The sequence below is a fragment of the Melanotaenia boesemani genome, chromosome 20 (assembly GCF_017639745.1).
Source record: "Melanotaenia boesemani isolate fMelBoe1 chromosome 20, fMelBoe1.pri, whole genome shotgun sequence".
NCBI classification, from domain to species: Eukaryota; Metazoa; Chordata; class Actinopteri; order Atheriniformes; family Melanotaeniidae; genus Melanotaenia; species Melanotaenia boesemani.
This window is the reverse complement of record NC_055701.1, coordinates 18858887-18877923: the sequence shown is the minus strand read 5'-3', so window position 1 is coordinate 18877923 and position 19037 is coordinate 18858887. Positions and strand designations below refer to the sequence as shown.

The following is a 19037-nucleotide window of genomic DNA, read 5'->3' as shown; positions in this document are numbered from 1 at the left end:
AAATAGAAAATCAACACAGTCACAACAGATGGTGTTACATGTCATTTTGTCTACACCTTTGTTGTGACACCACAGCGGTTTGGAGACGTGGACAAGCAGTTTTTTTTTTTTTTAAAACTGTCCTATATTTCTTCTCAGTTAAACAAGTTTTTCTGTAAAACTAAAACTGGTGTGTTTGTCTTGGCAAAATGATTTTGCATGAATTTATGCTTCACTGCTCTTTAGAGTGTAAGTTCCTCTGTTGCAAATAGTTTCAGGTTCTTAATCGAAAAGCTGCAACAAGATGGCTGTGATTGTTCTGCTGGATTTTCTGAGCAAGAGTGAGAAGATTTTTATTTGGTTTATACATTATTTCTATCATTTTGTTCTTGTTTGATGGAAAACCATGTTTTTGCCAGTTCCCTCTAATTACAATTCATTTAAATCTTCTATTCTTCAGGAGTTATTTTCTTTTCTCTTTTCAGAGTCATGTGCCAATTTTTTGACACAGGTGGATAAATCCATGTCTGTCAGTGTTGGTGGGACTGTGGCCATCAGATCCACAGGAAGTTCAGATATGTTCATCCTGGTTGAAATTACTGTATATTTACCAGCAATTTACAGCAAAGCAGGAACATATCAAATTATTTCATACTATATATTTATTATAATATAATGCCCAAATAAAGAAATACATGTTTTCAGACTATATACTGTAGTTGCTTGTAGACTATTCATAGGATGTTGTAGAAAATGTTATGAAATAGTGAATTTTAATACAGCTGAAATTAATAATTCATTCTCACCTACTGAGCTGTTCCACCAGGAACTCACTGCAGCTCCTCTGACACAGATCAGTAATCCTCTTTAATTTTTCTGTTCAGTGAGAAACTTCAGCAAGCACTAATTTGTTCCAAACACACCTACAACCACAAATACCATCACACAAACTAAATTTACTCCTTAAAAGACACATTTTACTACTAAATATAACAGTGGGATTTTTTTAAAAGCCTATTTTAGCCATTCCCAATGCTCTAAAGTCGTAAATCATTACCCTTTTCGTTGGACATTTACTTTTTCTACATTATTTAAACATTAAGTAGAAGCTATCTAGTTTTAAAGTGAAATATTTAGAGTCTGTATATAAAAAGAATAGAATATAATCATAGCTATATTTGAGTAATAGATACAACAGTGCACAAGACAGTTCTCTGTTGTTGTCGTTTCATTTTACTTCACCAGAGGTCGCTGTTGATCAGAGGCAGAACCGCAAAGTGGCATCGAGGGTAAATCATACCCCCAGCGCAGACACAGGTAAACATTTATTACCTGTCTTAGGATAAGTCAAAGCTCTGAAACATCACTTGGTTTCATGCACCGCGTGTGTGATCTGGACGTTTTATTCTCTTCTGATCCCAGTGATTCCACTTTCTACCAGCTGGAGCCTCTTGGATTGCGTTCATGAACAAATCAGAGAGGCTTCCGCGTTCTTAGGGAAGTTAATTTTTGTCTGTGGCGGAAGGCATATTGTTTTTTGTTTTTTTTTACACATATATATATGTATACAGCGCTGTCCGGACTTTAGTGCCACTGACTCAAACATACCTTCGTTTTATAAAACGGATTATATTTTATCGTCCCTGGAGCGTCATGCTTTAAGTTTTTTCCTCCGCATTTAACACATCTAGGCCTACAGGTTGCGTCGATTATTGTGCGTGGGTTTAAATAATCTGAAAATAAAATGTGTGGTGAGAGAAGAAACACTGTCAGAACAATACTTCAACTGACCTGCCATCTTCTTTGGGTGAATATAATACTTTATTAATAACCTTGGATGTATTTTATTATCGTTATGCAATTTACTAACAACTGTAACTTTTTAAAATGTTTGCCTAATTATTATTGGAGCGAAACCTTTTTTTTTCAAGTCACTGAAAATACATGAATTGGCTTAAAATAACATAATGTTTATGTATTAAAAAGCCACTGTTTGAAGGAATAATCAGCTTTTACTTTTGATGCGTGATTGACCTAAAGTTTAAAATGTTATAGTCATGTGTCATGTGTCATGTGACACAGGAGCGCACGTGAGAGTCAGGAACTATGACAGGGGAATTTATCTGATTTTATTTATCTTTCTTTTAATAATCTGTCTAAAACAATAATATAATGCTGTCTCTTTTTCTTGGTTATTTGTTATACTATTTATATTATTTGTTTCTCTTAACTGTGAAAAGGCTGCAGTTAAACCATTTTAATATATTCTCTTATGTTCAGCTAGGTTAATAATCAACGAAGGGTGTATATTATTATAGTATGCTATATAAACCACATTTTTAACACTGAACAACTGCAGCAAAGAAAAAGCTTATCTCCTAAGTTTTGTTGCTAGTGGTGTTTTTCATTTACCTTTATGCTGGATCTGTGAAGCTTTGAATTCATGAGTGGGTTCCTGAAACAATGTTAGATTTAGACTTATACATCAAATTAGATCCACTGTGAATTAACCTTTAAATGACTGCACTACTCTATGATTAAGCTCATTTTTCTGTGACCATAATCAGTCTTTTTGAGACTGTATGGAAGTAAACCTGACTGAACGATCTCTATCACTTGGTTTGGGTGTGTAATGTCAAAAGTAAGTGTTTGCCATCAGTTTTAATGTTTCAATAAGTAAACTATTGTCACTATTCATTAACTGTTTACTCTTACATTTGTTTAAAAGAAAAAAAATATCATTATCATTATTATATCTCATGGAAATAAAAAAAGGCAAAGAAACCTTTTCCAATGCTTTTTTTCTTAGTGCAAATATTAAAGGGTTAAATGATAAGCTGTGAGGAATTTCACATTCTGGGGTGGCCATGGCTCAACTGGTAGGTGGTTGTCTTCCATCCAGAAGGTTGGCAATTGGAAACTGATCATGAACATTCACAAAATGTCTTGACATGATGCAAAATTAACTTTATGATCACAACTTTCATAATAAAACATAAAAAAAATCATCAAAGTGAGGAAACAAAGATTAACAAAATGTTAATGTTAAAAAAAAGACCAAGATCATGCTGAGCATGACCACATTTCTACATAAAAGTCATAACATTGGCACAGATATAAAATATAAAGATAGAAAAAAATCTAAATGGCCACATTAAAAATTACCCAAAGTTTTCTTTCAAATTATAAAAGCGGATGCACCCTATGAAGGAGATTAGCACGTGGAAACAGCTCGCCCCTCTCTAAAACAAAGAATGCAAACTATTAAAAATCACTATCTGTTTTTTTCCCCCTGACTGTTGTTACATGACAAAGCTGTTTAGCAGCATTCTGTTGTAACACAACATTTAGTCTTTTGTTGTTGTTTTTTATTCAAATGTGCCAGGTGGTGGGGTTGGCGGTGGGCCTGAGTGGGGTCTACTTGCTGATGAAGTACAGACAGAACAGCTTGTTTTTCTCTCAGCCATACATCACCCTGCCAGGTATCCTTGCACTCTGCAGCGCCGCGTTGTTGATCTTCACCGGGCGCTTTGGCTTGTGCATTAATTTCAGGAATTCCCCCTGTCTGCAAGGACTGGTGAGGTCAACCATGCATATTTTGATATCTACATATGAATTCATTTTGACTGTACATATTAAAACTTTTTCTTCTCTAGTTCATTTATTTACTAGTTATGGTCTTTTGTTTGGAAAGCACGACTTCAGTGTTGGCTTATTACCACTCAATAAAGGTAGGTAATTTACGTCCATTTGATAGTTGTGCTGTAATGATAGAAGATTACTCTTGGTTAAAAAAAAAAAGCTTATGCTCTTTTTGTCTGTTGACTTTTATTTAGATTGATTCAGATACAGCTCCCCTAAGAGAGGTCTTTCAGAAATACACTGGCAACAGTCAAGACCTCAACTCTCGAGCCTTTGATGCAACACAAGACGAGGTGTGTGTCTAATCAAGCCTGTAAACTCCAGTAAATATGAATTCACAATTTAAAACATGTTTGTTTTTTAATTATTAAATGTGTAAACAGCTATCAACTCAACTAATTTCCATTGTAAAATTGAAAATGTATGTCTTTCCTTCAATGTAATTTTGTATAGGAAGTTTTTAAGGCATGTGTAACCTCAAATCATTTGTTTGAAAGCATAATTAGAGCAATTAGAGACATTTTAGGAAGAAATTAAATGAAAACCTTTTCTAATGTTAGCCAAAGGTCTATTTAGTTAGATTTGTAGACATTTTCCAATAACTGATTGAGTATTTTATGTTTTAATCTCTGTCAGTTCCAATGTTGTGGTGTCAGTAACTACACAGACTGGATGAAAACATCCTGGTTTAATCAAACGGGAGGAACCTTGGTTCCTCATACCTGCTGCAACACTTCTTTCCCTTCATGTAATGGCACTGTGAACCAGCCATGGCAGCTTTATCCACAGGTAAGTGTTTGTATCCAGCCTAGTCTAACCTGAAATTACTAGATATCATATATAACATGTATTTGTTTACTTAATTAATAAGCTCTTTTATTGGCTAAATGAACAGGTCACTTCCTGTATGACAATATAGGGTATGAATATAAAATATATCATTTGTAGCCTTAGATATAAACTGTCTCAATTATCTTCATTTCACATAATTTCTAACCCTAACCATACTTTAAACATTCATGTTTTTACTATACAGCTGAGAACTACTTCTTTGATGCTGAAACTCTAGAAAGCACAAGGCTGCAGGGTGGCTGAAGCCACAGCTATAATGCATATCTCAGACCACCAGTGTAGATGCTCTAATTTAATAAACATAGGAGTCAGAACCAAAATCATCACATTACATGCATGCTGTGACATGCACATACCATGTTTCTGGAATGAAGCTGGTCCTAAAACTATATGTTGCCAAATAAACCCTCACAACATGTGGAAAGTAAACTTTGTGATCTATTGTGAGATCAAGCTGGTGTTTCTTAATGTGGCACTCATACACTTCTAAAGCATAAAAACATCTCTATTGCAATTATTTTCTTTTTGATCGTCTTTCTTTCAGGGTTGCCAGGTGAAGCTGGAAATGGCCTTTCAGTTCGTTCTGAGTTTCATCATCTGGGGCTTCGTTGTGGTTTTTCTGATTGAGGTGTGAGACATTTCATAACAGTTTTGAACAGTTTAATCTGTATACATTTGATGTTAAATGAAACACTAAAATAAAGCAAAAAAAGAATTGTTTTTAAGATAACTGGTTCCTTAATGTTATTACAGTTTATTTAAATTTAGTCAGTTGATAAAACATTTATATGTTATCAACATATATGACCAATGTGGCTAAATTAAGCATTCATTTGCCATGTTTTTGGCCTCATATTTACTATCTTTTTAGCATTGTTTGGTCTCCACCTCATTAAGGAAACTGTAAATGTATCTATAATGGCTTATTATGTGATATATAAAGCTCTGGAATAAAACCGGAGACATTTTGTCAGATGGGAGAACACCATACTTTTTACAGATATTATTGCACAATACGGTATATCATACTATTTTATACTAAACAAAACTCACCATTGTTACCAAATAAAAGATTTACTACAGTATGAAACATGCAATTTGCATAACTGGGAATAATGCTTTTTATTACTGTATGATGTTTTATTTGGCAAGTCTATTGAAGGAAGGTAGACATAAATGACACCAAGCTAATGTCCTCAGGGTTTGTCACAGTCCAGAGCAAGCAGACATGAAATACTGTGTTTCTGTTGTTTCAGTGATCATCACCAGTTTAGTCATCTTTAATTAATTCTTTTATTAGATGTATACTATCATGCATAAGTATTTAGCTTTTAAAATGGAAAAAGTAAAGTTTCTCCTGTAAATTTAGTTGTTTAATCATTGAGCAATTAACCAAAATCCTGTTTTCTATTTATCTTTCAGGTTCTTTTGCTGCTGACAGTGGCACAGCTGATGAAACAGCAACAGTTTGTGGGCTTTCATGTACTGGGCAAAACCTAAAAACACTGACATATGGGGAGCACTACACTGTTAACAAATACTATTACCCTATTTAGCATGTTATATTATAGCAAACATGTCTCACCATTTAAATAAAGGTTTACTCCACTGCAAAACACACAACATACAAATGATTGCATGCATTTTTTTTCTTTTTTTTTTTATTAAACAGCAGAAATAGTTTATGTGTTTTAAAACTCATAATTGTGTTGTGACTACTGCTGATGGGTGGTGAAAGGAAGAAGAGGTTAAGAGCTGTATCAGATCTGGGGAAAATGAGTTGATGTCAGAGTGGGTTTAAGGCACGGGCATTCATTGTCACAGAGTTGGAAAGCTTCCTGTATATGTCTGTTAAACAAATCAGGTTTGCTTTTAATTGTTGAAGTTGTATTGTTTATTCTCTGTTCTTCTTTCTCTCTTTCTTTGTTACTTTTTTATAAATACGTATTACTGAATTTGTCTAAAACTTCTATTCTGAAAGAACAAATAATAAAACTGAACCAAAATCTATTTGGTTTGCAGGGTCATCTATTTTGTGAGCTAAATACTTGTCACTTGCATTTCCTACTCTTGTTTGATTTTGTGCAATTTATGGCATGTTGTAGCCCACAGTAATGTGAAAGGAAAATACATCTGAAGATATAAAACAACCCCAGTTGACAACAATGCACAAGTGACAACTTGATATTATATAATAAAATAAACACAAACGCAAAAGCATAATTTAGAAAACTAAAAGAAATCCTTGATTTATTAGCTCTTTGGCCCACTTTTTATTTCAGTAGTATTGAAGTAATGTTATTTGTTGTTGTTTGACATAATAGTTATCTGAGGAATTTTGGCCTACTCTTCTCTACAATATTATTTATGTTCACTGATGTTTGCGCTGTTATAACCAACATATAAACATCCATAACAAAATGGGAGACACTGTTAATTAAAGTTTCAGAATAATTATTTATTAACCTTAATCAGACCACAGTTAGTATTTAAAATTAAATGGTTATGTCATTGGGTGCAGAGGTCAGGCATATTAGTTGTGTATGGTTCGTATTTGTGAAGATGTATGTGCAAATAACATCATAAACTTAGACGGCAGAGACTTAAAATGAGGACTTAACCAGTTGACCTCATGGGACCACAGGTGTTCCAGAGCACACTAATGAACCAATGCTGGAACACATAATACCATAATCATCGAATGTCCCCTGCCCCACCTGGAAGAGATCGCCACTTCACACTGTCTCAGGCAGGTCAAGACTATCCTGTCTGACCCCTCCCCACCCAGCCCCCCACCTGTTTGGCCTGCTTCACTGTGGCATATAGGTCAATTACAGCCCACACACCCAGGATGACAAACAGCTTTTTTGCCATGGTCCATCAGAACCATGAACACTCACAAACTGTAATAAGATTGTTAATTTATCTCCAAACTTCCCAATAATACATGTGCAATATTGAATATAAAAGTGTGATAATACCACCAAGTGCACTGTTCTGTTTTAATTGTGTATGTGCCCTGCTCAGTTGCAAGGTTGTATGTGTTCATATTTAGTATATTTATATGTAAAATTGGATGATACTAAGGCCTTTAAATAATTATATTTATATACTGTATTTTATCATTAAAGCCCTAAAAGCCCAAATCCTCCAACATACACCAATATGCTTAGTAGTTAGTAAGATGTGTTTGTGCTAATATCCCACATATATCCAGGCTTTCAACAGATGGAGCTGTGCATTGGGGCCCAAACAGCTCCACATCGGTCTGTCTATCCAAGAAACATTATTTCTTCGAGTCATGTAGTTCGTTCAGATCAGACTTTGAAAGGAATTTAGAGGCTTTCTTCTAGCAACTCTTCCAAACAAGCCATGCTCATTCAGTCATGCACTGTCATGAACACTGACATTTACAACGAAACGCCCGTATAGTCTGGCATGTAGACCTATTTATTTATTCACTTCATTTTATAATCTGACCTTGGGGTGAACTTGCTGGTATCCACTTCTGAGGAAGCTACTGTTTTGCATGCTTTTCACTTGTAAATAATCTTCAGCACTTTACAATAATGGATGAATTATTTTTCGGAAATGTCTGCATTTGATGTACTGACACTTAAAAATGTAAATGGCACAACAACAGGAGTGTGCGTGTTCCGCAGATGCGTGTCTAGCGCGTGGTGGGCGTGACCTGTTCCATGACGTAGGTCTATTCTTCCTCGGTTTCTTTTCTACCTAAGGCCGACTTGGAGGGAAGTCAACGCTGTGAAGAAGTAACAGAAATAGTAAAGGAGGGTAAAACCGCAACTACCCCAAAAAGCTGGTAAGATTTGTATATGAAAAGTTTTTATCTAAGCTTTTCCGTGACATACTCAGCGGTTCCAAGTTTTAAACGTTTGTCAAGTGTAAATTACTGCCATGCCGCTGTTTGGGCCCACGGAGCCGTGAGCTAACGGTGGCTAACATTAGCCTCCGTGGCCTGTGAACAGGCCGTTGAGGTTTAGGCGCGGGGATAGACAAGCATTAATAAGGCGTTCTCAAAAATAGAGACTCGGTGCTTTACGTTGGCTAACCAGAAAGCTACTGCCACATAAACCGTTGTTTAAAACATCCAACTAGCCTTTCATTGCAGCAAAGTCACGAATTGTTTTTCCTGTTCCTGCCGCAGCTAGTCAGAAACTAGTCGGATTTGTCCTATTTCAGAATGAAGAGTGAGCATGCTGTTAGCATGCTGATGCTAGCAATTCGTAGTTCAGGCCTCAGCACGTTTCCGAGCTGTAGTAAGGACGTTGAGCAGGAGTGAAAGCCAGCCTGCACAATTAAATTGGGGTTCAAATAGTAAAAAGAAAAATGGGATGTTGAGTTTATATCAGTTTAAACATCAATGTTACTATTTTGAATAATTCTTAATAATACAGTTTAAGAATTTTCTACGTTTACATTAACGTTTAATCCTAATGCCTCGTTGGCTCAACGCCGCGCATTTTTTTAGACAGTATAGCACACAAGGCTAGTTTTTCACTTTGAGTGTTCAGTAATAAATGCAGATGCTTCTATCCCAGCCTATTGAGTCTTTCTTCGTCCATATTTTCAGTGCTCACTATTTTGCTCATCATACCATGATTGTGTTTTACCTTGACAACGCAATAATTTCATAAACCACATATTTGATTTGCTTTTACTCTGAGTAAACCTATGTTGTGGCTAATTATATATATCTAGAATGTACCATTTCTATAATTTAATTGGGATGTGTTTGTCATGCATGTTTAATATGGACAAATGTTAATAATGGATTAGTTAGTCACTGTGCTTTACATTATATCTTTACTCACACACTCCTCATTCATACTTTGTAATGATAAGCTACACGTGTAGCCATAGCTACTCTGGGGCAGACTAATTGAATTGAGCTGCACATGGATGTACCCTGTATTTTTGTCATAACAGAAGGTGTTGGTCCAAGGTATTTGTGCATATAGACACTGGAGGCTAACGTCTTTTTAAGTTGAAGTGGCTGCATTGACAAATGCATGAACACATGTTGGTGACTTGAGCACGTGACTTTATAATATATATATATATATATATATATATATATATATATATATATATATATTATTTATTTTATTTTTATTTTTTACATTATTTGAACTTTTTTTTCTAATTTTTAGTTTTTTGTAAAAGATCTGTTTACATGATTTAAGTTTATTTGTTGTAATAGAACATTTTCAACTTGCAATTAGCGATTTTGTAGCCATTGTCCATTGTTTTCTTTTGTTTGTTTTTATTTTTTTTTTTTTTTTTTTACGAAAGAAGTTATCATTACAGGTTTTGCTGTTTCAATGAGCAACAGTTATTGTGCTACAGTCAAACTTGTGTGAAGTTTAGTTCGAGTAAAAGCCTTTGGAAAACATGATTGTTTTGATTAATTGATTAAGCCATTTGTTCCCTACAAAGTAGATGTGTGAAATTAACTGTTACACTTAGCTATACAAAGTGATTAGCTAACATAGCACTTTGTACCCACATGGTGTTCTCCTTTGTCTAGTAATGTTCTGCACCAAATTCATATGATAGAAATTTAAAGACATAATTCTAATATCCCATTCTTCAGACTACAAGTTGGCTTGTATAGTCACAGTCACTGTCTGATTTTGTCTTATCTCCGCTAAGCCTCAGGAGCAGTGAAGTGTCTTCATGGCAGTTCGTCGAGGACACAATAAGTACATGAAAGTGAGTATTGAATCCCAACTGTAGTTGTAAACAGTACAGTAGTATGTAACCTTTAGTTTTGGGATGTCTGGCAAAGATTAAATGCTGACAGTAATCACAGTAGTTTATCTATTGAGATATTTGGCTGAAGGAGATGGAAAGTTTCCCTTCAGACTGTAAGACTTGTTCTAGTTAGCTGAAACAAAACATATGTACTGCGATTGTGAGATGCCATTAAGATAATTGTAAAACACACACACCCAGTTCCCTCACAGCTCTTTTTAAGTTTTAATGGTGTGATACAGGACTCTTTCATCCTGGCAGATTTTACATTTCACCCACCAGTACATACAGATGCAAGTTGACTTTTTTCAAATTTATCCAATAGCAAATTTATATTTAGATATTCTAAACAGATAGTGGAAGGAACTTTTTTGAAATGTCACCTTCCATTATTTGTGGTGAAGCTGTACGTTATTCTGAACTAATCCTGAGGCCTTTCCGCTTGTTAGTGACCATTTTTAAATACTGACACGTGACTGACATAATTGTAGGGATAAGAATTGGTTTCTTTGTCTTGCATTCCTAAATTGTATGTTGGATTAGTTGTATAGCTACTTAAAAAGCAGTTTGCAGTTCAAATCTAGTCATGTTACTATAATGTACTAAGTGACTGGTATGTGGCGTTGCAGTTTAACCCTTGGCTTTTCACTTATTTTCTCTAATGAATAAAGTTATTTGATGAAATGTCTTTTCCCGAAAACCCTTGAAATCTTGACCCCTATAGGTACTTGAATAGTTAGACTATACAAACTCCAAAATAGACCTTTAGTGTTGGAACTAAATTTCACTTTAAGTGTGTGTCATGTCACTGCTAACAACATGACCACAGATGGTCTTCATTAGAAGTGGAAAATGAGTATAAAAAAGATAGAAAACTTTCTGCTCTCTCTGTGTAGACGTGTTGTGCCTTCAAACACAAGCCTTAGTTTGTCTTGTTAGTTTATTTTTTTCTTTTTTTTAAATATATATGTTTTTTTTCTTCTTTTATAGTTGGTGTAATAGAAGTCAAGAATAAGTTAAAAATCATATCTTTCAGTCCACAAACTTAATAACTTAAATTTGAAAATAATTTCTAATCATATTTAAAAGAATGAGCACACACTTTTCTGTGTACCCTGCCTCTCACCTGGTAGAATACTGGGATAGGCTCCAGCTCACCTGCGACCCGAAATGGACTAAGCGGTACAGAGAATGAATGAATGAATTTTAAAGTATTTCATATTCCATCTTTATAAGCTTGAACAAGCAATTAGAATAATCACCAGTCCAGCAATTGTAATTAATTTTATTAATTCCTTTCACACTTTTGTCAGTGTACTTTGTGTATTTACCTTGTTTGTGTTGTTTGGCCCAACTGGCTGACCTGCAGGAGGTGTTTGAGATGTCCAACGGTTATGAAGATCACATGGGAGGGGACGAGGGGAAGGATGCCAAGACCAACCTGATAGTGAACTACCTGCCTCAAAGCATGACACAGGATGAGCTGCGAAGCCTTTTCAGCAGCATCGGAGAGGTGGAATCTGCCAAGCTGATTCGAGACAAAGTTGCAGGTATGCTGAACTGAGAAGCGGTAAAACCTTTGACAGACGCAAGTAAATACAGACAGACTCAGATACAGCTTTCCTCATTTGGCAACATGGCTTTACTTTAATTTAGTCCCTATGGTGAGGATTCAGTCCATGATTTTGAAGAGGTTTCCAAAATTCCTTGGACATTAGCCCTCAATGATTAACACTAAGCAGTTGGGTCTCTTCAGCTCCATGCTGTTGCTCAGATGTGTTTATTTGTGGCTTTAAAAAAATTCCAAAATCTGAAATTCACCGTTTCAAAACATCAGCTCAAAGTGAGTCACATTATGGTCATATTTACTAAGTTGTGATTGAAAGGGGAAGGTTCTCCTGTTGCAGAGTCAACACTTTATATAATTTGCTATCTTTCAGGAGCAGTTCGGTTTTATGATGTACATAATCGTTTGACCTGTTATTTTCAGATGACTTGATCTTTATTGACAAGTTATTGTTTTTGTTTTTTTGTCTTTTTTTTATTTGGCCTGTTTTCTTTGTCTTCTGACATCAGTGATTCTCTTGAGTAATTTTAATTTTAAAACTGTCCCTAATTAATCCCTGCTTGGTAGTGATTTACTGATAGTATTTGAAAATCTTAAATATTGTTTGGTTTACTAAAAGCAGTCCAGTTCTCGTAAACTGTAGACAATTTGTTTGCTCAATCTACCATGCAATGTTAAGATTTGTTTTTGTTTTTAATATTTGTTCGCAGACTTTTTTATTTTAACTATACAACGTTTTTTTGTTTTATTTTATTGTTTTCCTTTTTTTTTTTTCTCTAGGCCACAGTTTAGGGTACGGATTTGTTAACTATCTTAACCCTAGTGATGCAGAAAGAGCTATCAGTACTCTGAATGGACTAAGGCTACAGTCCAAAACTATCAAGGTAACGTGCAATAAGGTGTTCTACAATTCTCAAAGATGCAAAGATGTCATGTCATATTACTCTCCTGTGGCTCCTGTGCTGTCCGCTAACTAGCTAGTACATGTCAGCCTCAGGAAGAAACACTGCTTTTACTGCTCAGATGCTGCCCTATCTGACATGTCTTGACTTAAGTTATCTTATTTGAATAACTAAGTCTATTTATTTGTTTTAAAAGCACCTTATTAATTTTTGTTTTGCTTCATTAATGTTTGGTCTGAGTCAAAATGTGGCATATCAGGGAAAAAAAACTATTGGGTAGCAGTTATTTTGTCAGATATTTGGTTCCTTTTTACAATTTTTTAGTTTTAAACAGATAATCTCAGGTGAATAATTCTAATTTGTTAAAAACCTGAGATAGTTGTCCATATTCCTACTCCAAATATTTTTTAACCTCTGTTGGTTGCTTTATTTCAATGTTGTTATTCATTGTAAGAATTTTAATAAACAGGTTTTTCTCCCCGTTGCCAGGTTTCATATGCACGACCCAGCTCGGATACAATAAAGGATGCCAACCTGTACATCAGCGGCCTGCCCAAGTCCATGACACAGAAGGATGTTGAAGACATGTTTTCACGTTATGGACGGATCATTAATTCTCGGGTACTTATTGATCAGTCCACAGGTACGACAGGTGAATGACTTCCTTGCTTTTTAAAATTTTTTTTCAGTAACCGGCGTTGTCTTTGGCACAACACGGAGAAACGAATTGGCCACCAGAGCGTAGCTGCTTTCGCCCTGAAATGCAGTTATTGCTACACGCATTGGAATAGGCAGTCAACATCTTTTTTCTTGTACCCAGGTTCATCCCGCGGAGTGGCTTTTATCCGGTTCGACAAGAGAGCGGAGGCCGAGGAGGCTGTCAAAAACCTGAATGGCCAAAAACCTCCAGGAGCCTCCGAGCCCATCACAGTGAAATTTGCTGCCAACCCAAACCAGGTGAAGAACACTCAGCTCATCTCTCAGCTCTACCACAACCAGTCCAGACGCTTTGGAGGACCCCTACACCACCAGGCACAGCGGTTCAGGTGAGACAAGTTCATATGTTAACACAAGTTATGACCGGCGAGACTAGGCCCATTTATGCTCCCTTACATACGTAAATACCGACATCCGTTTCAAACGTTGTCTTCATACTTTCATGTCTGTTGCGTCACCGTGATTGTGAAGTCAATTCCTCCACCAGTGTGCAGCGCTAATTTCGGTATGAAGTTCTTTCCAACCAGCCAACACGTCCCAAAACACTCACATAACCTTTTTTCAAAAGCTTGCACAATTTCTACAGTTGTTGCCCTCTTCATTCTTCTTCTGCTATTTTATTTCCTTCTTGATCCTCTTCTTCTCTGGTTGGTTTCCTTCGCTGGTCGCATGTCAGCTATTCTGCTCAGCACTGCCCCAGTGATTTCCGGTGGTATTGCTCCGTCTTCTGCATCAAGCTGCGGATAGCTAAGATCCCCGAAAACGGACCAAATGTCGAGCGTACCCGTCACAGAAGACAGATATGCAGATAAACTGACAGTTTCGTTCGCCTCCTGCATAAATGGGCCTTTACTGATGTCATTTACAACTCTTTTTAATCTGGTTGAGAACACCTTTTTTTTTTCCCCCTCCCTCAGTGTGTTATAATGCTCATCCGTAAGTGGCTGATTCACTAGTTTTGCATCAGAGCAAATGGCCACATCTAAATTGTTAAACATTTTAAGAAATTGTGTTGTAATTGGTTTTTATAGTCTAACATTTAGTGGGCCATAACAAGAGAGAATAATATTAATCAATGATAAAAACTTTTTTTTTTTTTTCTCTCTCTCAGCAAATTCACCAAACTTAATCAATTTCAGGTTTTCTCCCATGAGCGTTGATCACATGGGTAGCATGGGAGGTGTGAGTGTCCCTGGGAACTCTACCTCTGGCTGGTGCATCTTCATCTACAATCTTGGCCAGGATGCAGATGAGAGCATCCTTTGGCAGATGTTTGGGCCGTTCGGCGCCGTCACCAACGTCAAGGTGATTCGAGATTTCAACACCAACAAGTGCAAGGGTTTCGGCTTCGTTACCATGACAAACTACGAGGAGGCAGCCATGGCCATCGCCAGTCTGAATGGGTACCGGCTTGGAGATAAGATGCTGCAAGTGTCCTTTAAGACAAGCAAGGGCCACAAGTAGATAAACTTGGACAATCGAGTGTGGAGGAGTGCAAGATATGACCTGTGTCAGGCTGTTTTTTTTTTTTGTTTTGTTTTGTTTGTTGTTTTTTTTTCTTCTTCCACAGAAAACTGAATTGAGTTTGCAAAGTCGTCTGGCAAGTCAGTTTTAGTTTTACCTTATTCAGAGTTAAATTAGAAGTTCGATCTTCTGCACCTTTGTACCTGTTTAAAGAGTGTCTAGTTCTTTTTATTTTTTTGTTTTTTCCCTTCTTTTCCTCCCCCGCCCCATGATTATACTCTTGCTTCAGGCTTGAGAAAAGTTTTAATTCCTTTTGGGTGTGGATGATGTTACTCCCAAAATAACATTTTTGAAAATTATCTATAAAGCTAAAAAGTTTCTGTATGTGTTGCATGCGTAACTCTTAGAAAAACATAAGGATGACAATGATTTGTAGCTGGGCACCGAGAATACAAAGAAAGGAAAAAAAAAAAAAAAAAAGTCCTACAAACTGTCCTTTAAGTGTCAACATTTTAGTGGATAATGTAGTGCAAAGATGTGAAAACCAGTTTTGTTGCCTCCCCCCTTTCCGCAGAGCTAGTGGTCATTTCACTTCTGAGAAACAGCGCTTTGTCCTGTATCAACTCACTTATAGAAATAGATGCCTTAATTTATCACCCATTGGACCCAGATATTCCTATACCACCTGGAATTTTAAAGTACAAGAGCAAAGCACTTTAAATCTGTTTGAGGTTTTGCTGAATATCAGTCTATTTGACATTAATCTGAAAGTTTTGCTCACCCTCTTACCAACTGTTTTTAAAATGAGCTTTGGAAGGAAATGTCTTTGTTTGGATGTCCCAGTATGAAACGTGTCTTTTTATAATCCGTTGCATTACAGAAGTCTTGTTAAAATTTAAAATGGAAAGAAAAAAAGAGTGAACTTGGATGGACCAAAGTCAAAAGGAGATTTCATTTTATAAACCAGGACGTTTTTCTGATCCAGTTTATAGAGCATAAATTTACACAATCTTGTTTTCCTTTTCAAAGAGGTACTGATGCTACAACTGATGCTTTCTGAGAGCAGCATTACTGTTTTGTTTTTTTCATTGAGTTTTTTTTCTTTTTTTTTTATTTCTTTTTCTTTGTAGAACGACGCATTTGTTTCAGTATAAGTTACAAACTTGTTTAATTCAGTGTTTATCAAGTTTGGAGAGTAAGTAATGGCCTTTGTTATTGATTTTCAGTTGAGGTTTTGCTTTATTTTCTTTTTGTTTTTGGTTGTTTCATTATGAAAATAATCCATTAAATTTTATTTCATTTTGCTGAAAGTTTTGTTTGGTTTATTTCTTTTTTCTTTTTCTTTTTTTTCCTGTTTTTTTGTTTTAATTTGATTTGAAGTTTTGTTCTATTATTTTCCAGTGTACAAAATAGATCCCAGATGCAAAAACAGGCCACCACAGAAAGTATCTCAAATTTTTCAAAGGTTATCAAAAAGTTAAAAATGGACCAAGGCCGTTTAAAATGACAGCTTTCAGATTATTTAAAGTGTGTAGAGACACTAGAGAAGGGATCAGCTGTTTCTACATACATTTGAATTATGGCCAAATAAGTATAAGCTGCTGAAAGACAAGGCAGCGGACTTGAGATGTGTATGTTTGCAGTACTAGCAAAGCTGTTTTTTTTCACTGGGTATGTCCTTTAAATCAGCTTTTAATGCGTTTGTGTAAAGAAGGTGATGTATGTTGAGCACATAATCAGCTTCCAAGTGTAGTTAAGTAGAGCAGAATTTATTGTATATGAGAAACATTTCAGATATTAATGACTGTGTCCCAACCCTTCTGCTCTACGAGGTTTATTTTAATGGTTGGCGACCCAATAGTGTTCAGTTATTTAAAGAAAAAAATAACTAAATAAAAATAAAACATATTCTTATGACACTCCTTTTTTTTTTCTCCAAGTTGGCTAAAAGTTGGGCAATCAATAGAGATACTACGACTCTTATTCAGCGTATGCAGTTAATGAACAGGCGAACAGTTTAATTCTCTAGGTAGTTTTATTTTTAACCAGCAATAGTTCAACTGATTCATCACTGGCTGCCCATTTAAACTTTGTGGCCTGTTTTAAAGGAGTGTTTAGATTACAAGCTTCAGACTGCGGTCTTAAAAGTGCGTTCAGACTTAGAATTTACATGTTTTGTGTAACAGTCCTTAACTTTGTGCAATATTTCACAACTTGCTGAAAGCAAGTAATAGAAATTTGTTATAGTGTTGGTCTGTCTTTTTTTTTTAACAGTTTTTCTACTGACATGTTACTGCTTGGTTTTGTTGGCAGTTGTGTTCAAAGTGTACGAAAGATTTCGTTAAGGTTTTAGGGGGCAGTCGAAATAAACTGCAGTCTGCCTTAATTTATATGTGGAAATAGTGTAATTTACCGGAGGTGGCATTTATTTATTTGACAGTGTATACCATCATACTTGATACATATTGAAGTGGTTTTAATTTTTAATTTTCTTTTTTTGATTCGTTTGGTTTTGAACACATTTAACACTAAGTTCAACATTAAATGTCTTCTAACATTGAATCCTTTCAATAAAATATGGTGAACTTTCAAAATTAAAAAAAAACCCAAAGTTTTCAGAAGCTTATTGTGGAATTAAGTAATTTGACAAATTTTACTTTTTTGGTTTGGAGGTTGTTGGCTTGGTTGAACAAATGTTGTTTTACTCATTGGCTTCTCAACTAGTAACACAGGTGATGGTCATTGGTCCTTATATCACGGTCTGACACCAACAGGGGGAGTTCACGCAATATATTTCAAAACCGTCCTAAACCTTTTCAGTCTTCAATTCAACATCATGTATGTTTACAATACGAACAAAAACCTTCACTTTAATTAGAAAATAAGGCTCATTCTTAAATTTTAGATCCATATTCAAGAGGATGACCTGAAAGAAGGTATGGAGAATTGAAAGAGGGTTCCCCATTTTTCAACCCTCTGCTTGCTTTTTAGTACACACTAAATTGTGCTAATTTCCTGGAATTACCATGCCAGAAATGTATTGTAAATACATCAGACCTGGCTGTCAGACTAAATGTTACATGGTAAATAAATTGTCACCTTCATTAGATTATCTTCATGAAATTTGTGAAGTTGAGAAGTGTAGTTTTTCACCTCAGTATCTTCAAATATGGATGATTTTCAGAATTTGGTGGCGGTTTTAAAAACTTAACGTGCTCAGGTCTTGATAAGTTGACTGTAAAATTTTCTAGGTTAACAAAACGGCCCCTGACCATGATGCTCCCACTACCGTGACTGACTGTTGGTTGAATACCTCACATTCACTCCACTTAACATACCTTTGGCCGTTGTATTCAAACAACTGAAATTTGCTTCCTGAACTTTCCTCCAGAAAGTTTTTTCTTGGTTGTAAATCTTAGTTGTGCATTAGGATTTTGACCTTGGAACAGTGGCTTCTTTTTTGAATGGTACAGCTTCTCAGCCCATGGTGATGTTAAATTTTTACCAACCATTAATAGTCACGTAGCTTTAGTTAGCGGTTTGATCTTTGCTCTACAACTTTGTGAAGAAGCTTCACATCCCAGTGAGTTCATCTGAATTTAAACTTTGAGCTAATCCATCTCTCTTTCACCAATAACCACAGGTGATGTTCCTGACCTGATAAATCTTCAATCCTCTTTCATGACTTGCCCATAGATTCTTCTATTACATTGTTTCTCAACCCAGTGCACTAAGAGTACAGCTAATGTACTTTTAGCTCTGTCACTTTCTTGCGCTTCCTTCGTTCTTTACAATGCCCTCATGCATTTATTTGCTGAATCAGCCGTGGCACACGCTCAAAGCAAAAAGTTGCTAATGTGTGCCATAAAGGAAAAAGCAGCTGTCATTTGACACTTAGGACTGAAACACAAAATTATGGTGTGGTTTCTGAGTCCTAGGATGCTACAGGGCAATGATGGCCCCAGGAAAGTGCATAATGTTAGTGTGCCCTCAGAATGAGTCCAAAGCACAGGGTTTTAAGGTCAGAAAGTTATGTAGTATTGCTTTAAATATTTTAGCAGCACTAAATATTGCATGCAATTCATATTAGGGTTGAGTGTATTCAAAGTGTTTCTTCCAGTAAATGACTTGGCAAG

The 19037-nt window shown here is 35.8% G+C and overlaps 2 protein-coding genes across 4 annotated transcripts; both read left to right on the top strand.

The window, feature by feature from the left end:
• Positions 1–1244: 1244 nt before the first annotated feature.
• On the top strand, positions 1245–6483 carry tspan37 (tetraspanin 37). 2 transcript variants are annotated; one of them, XM_041972798.1, is made up of 7 exons: positions 1245–1296; positions 3365–3556; positions 3636–3710; positions 3816–3914; positions 4258–4410; positions 5018–5101; positions 5896–6483. In XM_041972798.1, the coding sequence occupies exons 2-7, from the start codon at positions 3407–3409 to the stop codon at positions 5971–5973; spliced, it is 639 nt and encodes a 212-aa protein (XP_041828732.1). In that variant the 5' UTR covers positions 1245–1296; positions 3365–3406; the 3' UTR covers positions 5974–6483. The 2 variants fall into 2 exon arrangements, with proteins under 2 accessions (XP_041828732.1, XP_041828731.1); XM_041972797.1 differs by lacking the exon at positions 1245–1296 and adding an exon at positions 1306–1786.
• A 1715-nt stretch (positions 6484–8198) lies between these two features.
• Positions 8199–17291, top strand: elavl1a (ELAV like RNA binding protein 1a). 2 transcript variants are annotated; one of them, XM_041972795.1, is made up of 7 exons: positions 8199–8296; positions 10150–10209; positions 11609–11801; positions 12599–12702; positions 13210–13363; positions 13541–13766; positions 14577–17291. In XM_041972795.1, the coding sequence occupies exons 2-7, from the start codon at positions 10174–10176 to the stop codon at positions 14899–14901; spliced, it is 1038 nt and encodes a 345-aa protein (XP_041828729.1). In that variant the 5' UTR covers positions 8199–8296; positions 10150–10173; the 3' UTR covers positions 14902–17291. The 2 variants fall into 2 exon arrangements, with proteins under 2 accessions (XP_041828729.1, XP_041828728.1); XM_041972794.1 differs by having other exon boundaries at positions 13210–13372.
• The last annotated feature ends 1746 nt before the right edge of the window (positions 17292–19037 follow it).

Bases quoted from the DNA above. Each gene is read 5' to 3' on its own strand.
- tspan37 (XM_041972797.1), top strand. From the start codon at position 1,724: ATGTGTGGTGAGAGAAGAAACACTGTCAGAACAATACTTCAACTGACC. The intron at 1,787-3,364 runs GTGAATATAATA...CAAATGTGCCAG, and splicing joins TGACCTGCCATCTTCTTTGG to GTGGTGGGGTTGGCGGTGGG. The intron at 3,557-3,635 runs GTGAGGTCAACC...TTTCTTCTCTAG, and splicing joins CCCCCTGTCTGCAAGGACTG to TTCATTTATTTACTAGTTAT.
- elavl1a (XM_041972794.1), top strand. From the start codon at position 10,174: ATGGCAGTTCGTCGAGGACACAATAAGTACATGAAA. The intron at 12,703-13,209 runs GTAACGTGCAAT...CCCCGTTGCCAG, and splicing joins TACAGTCCAAAACTATCAAG to GTTTCATATGCACGACCCAG. The intron at 13,373-13,540 runs GTGAATGACTTC...TCTTGTACCCAG, and splicing joins TCAGTCCACAGGTACGACAG to GTTCATCCCGCGGAGTGGCT.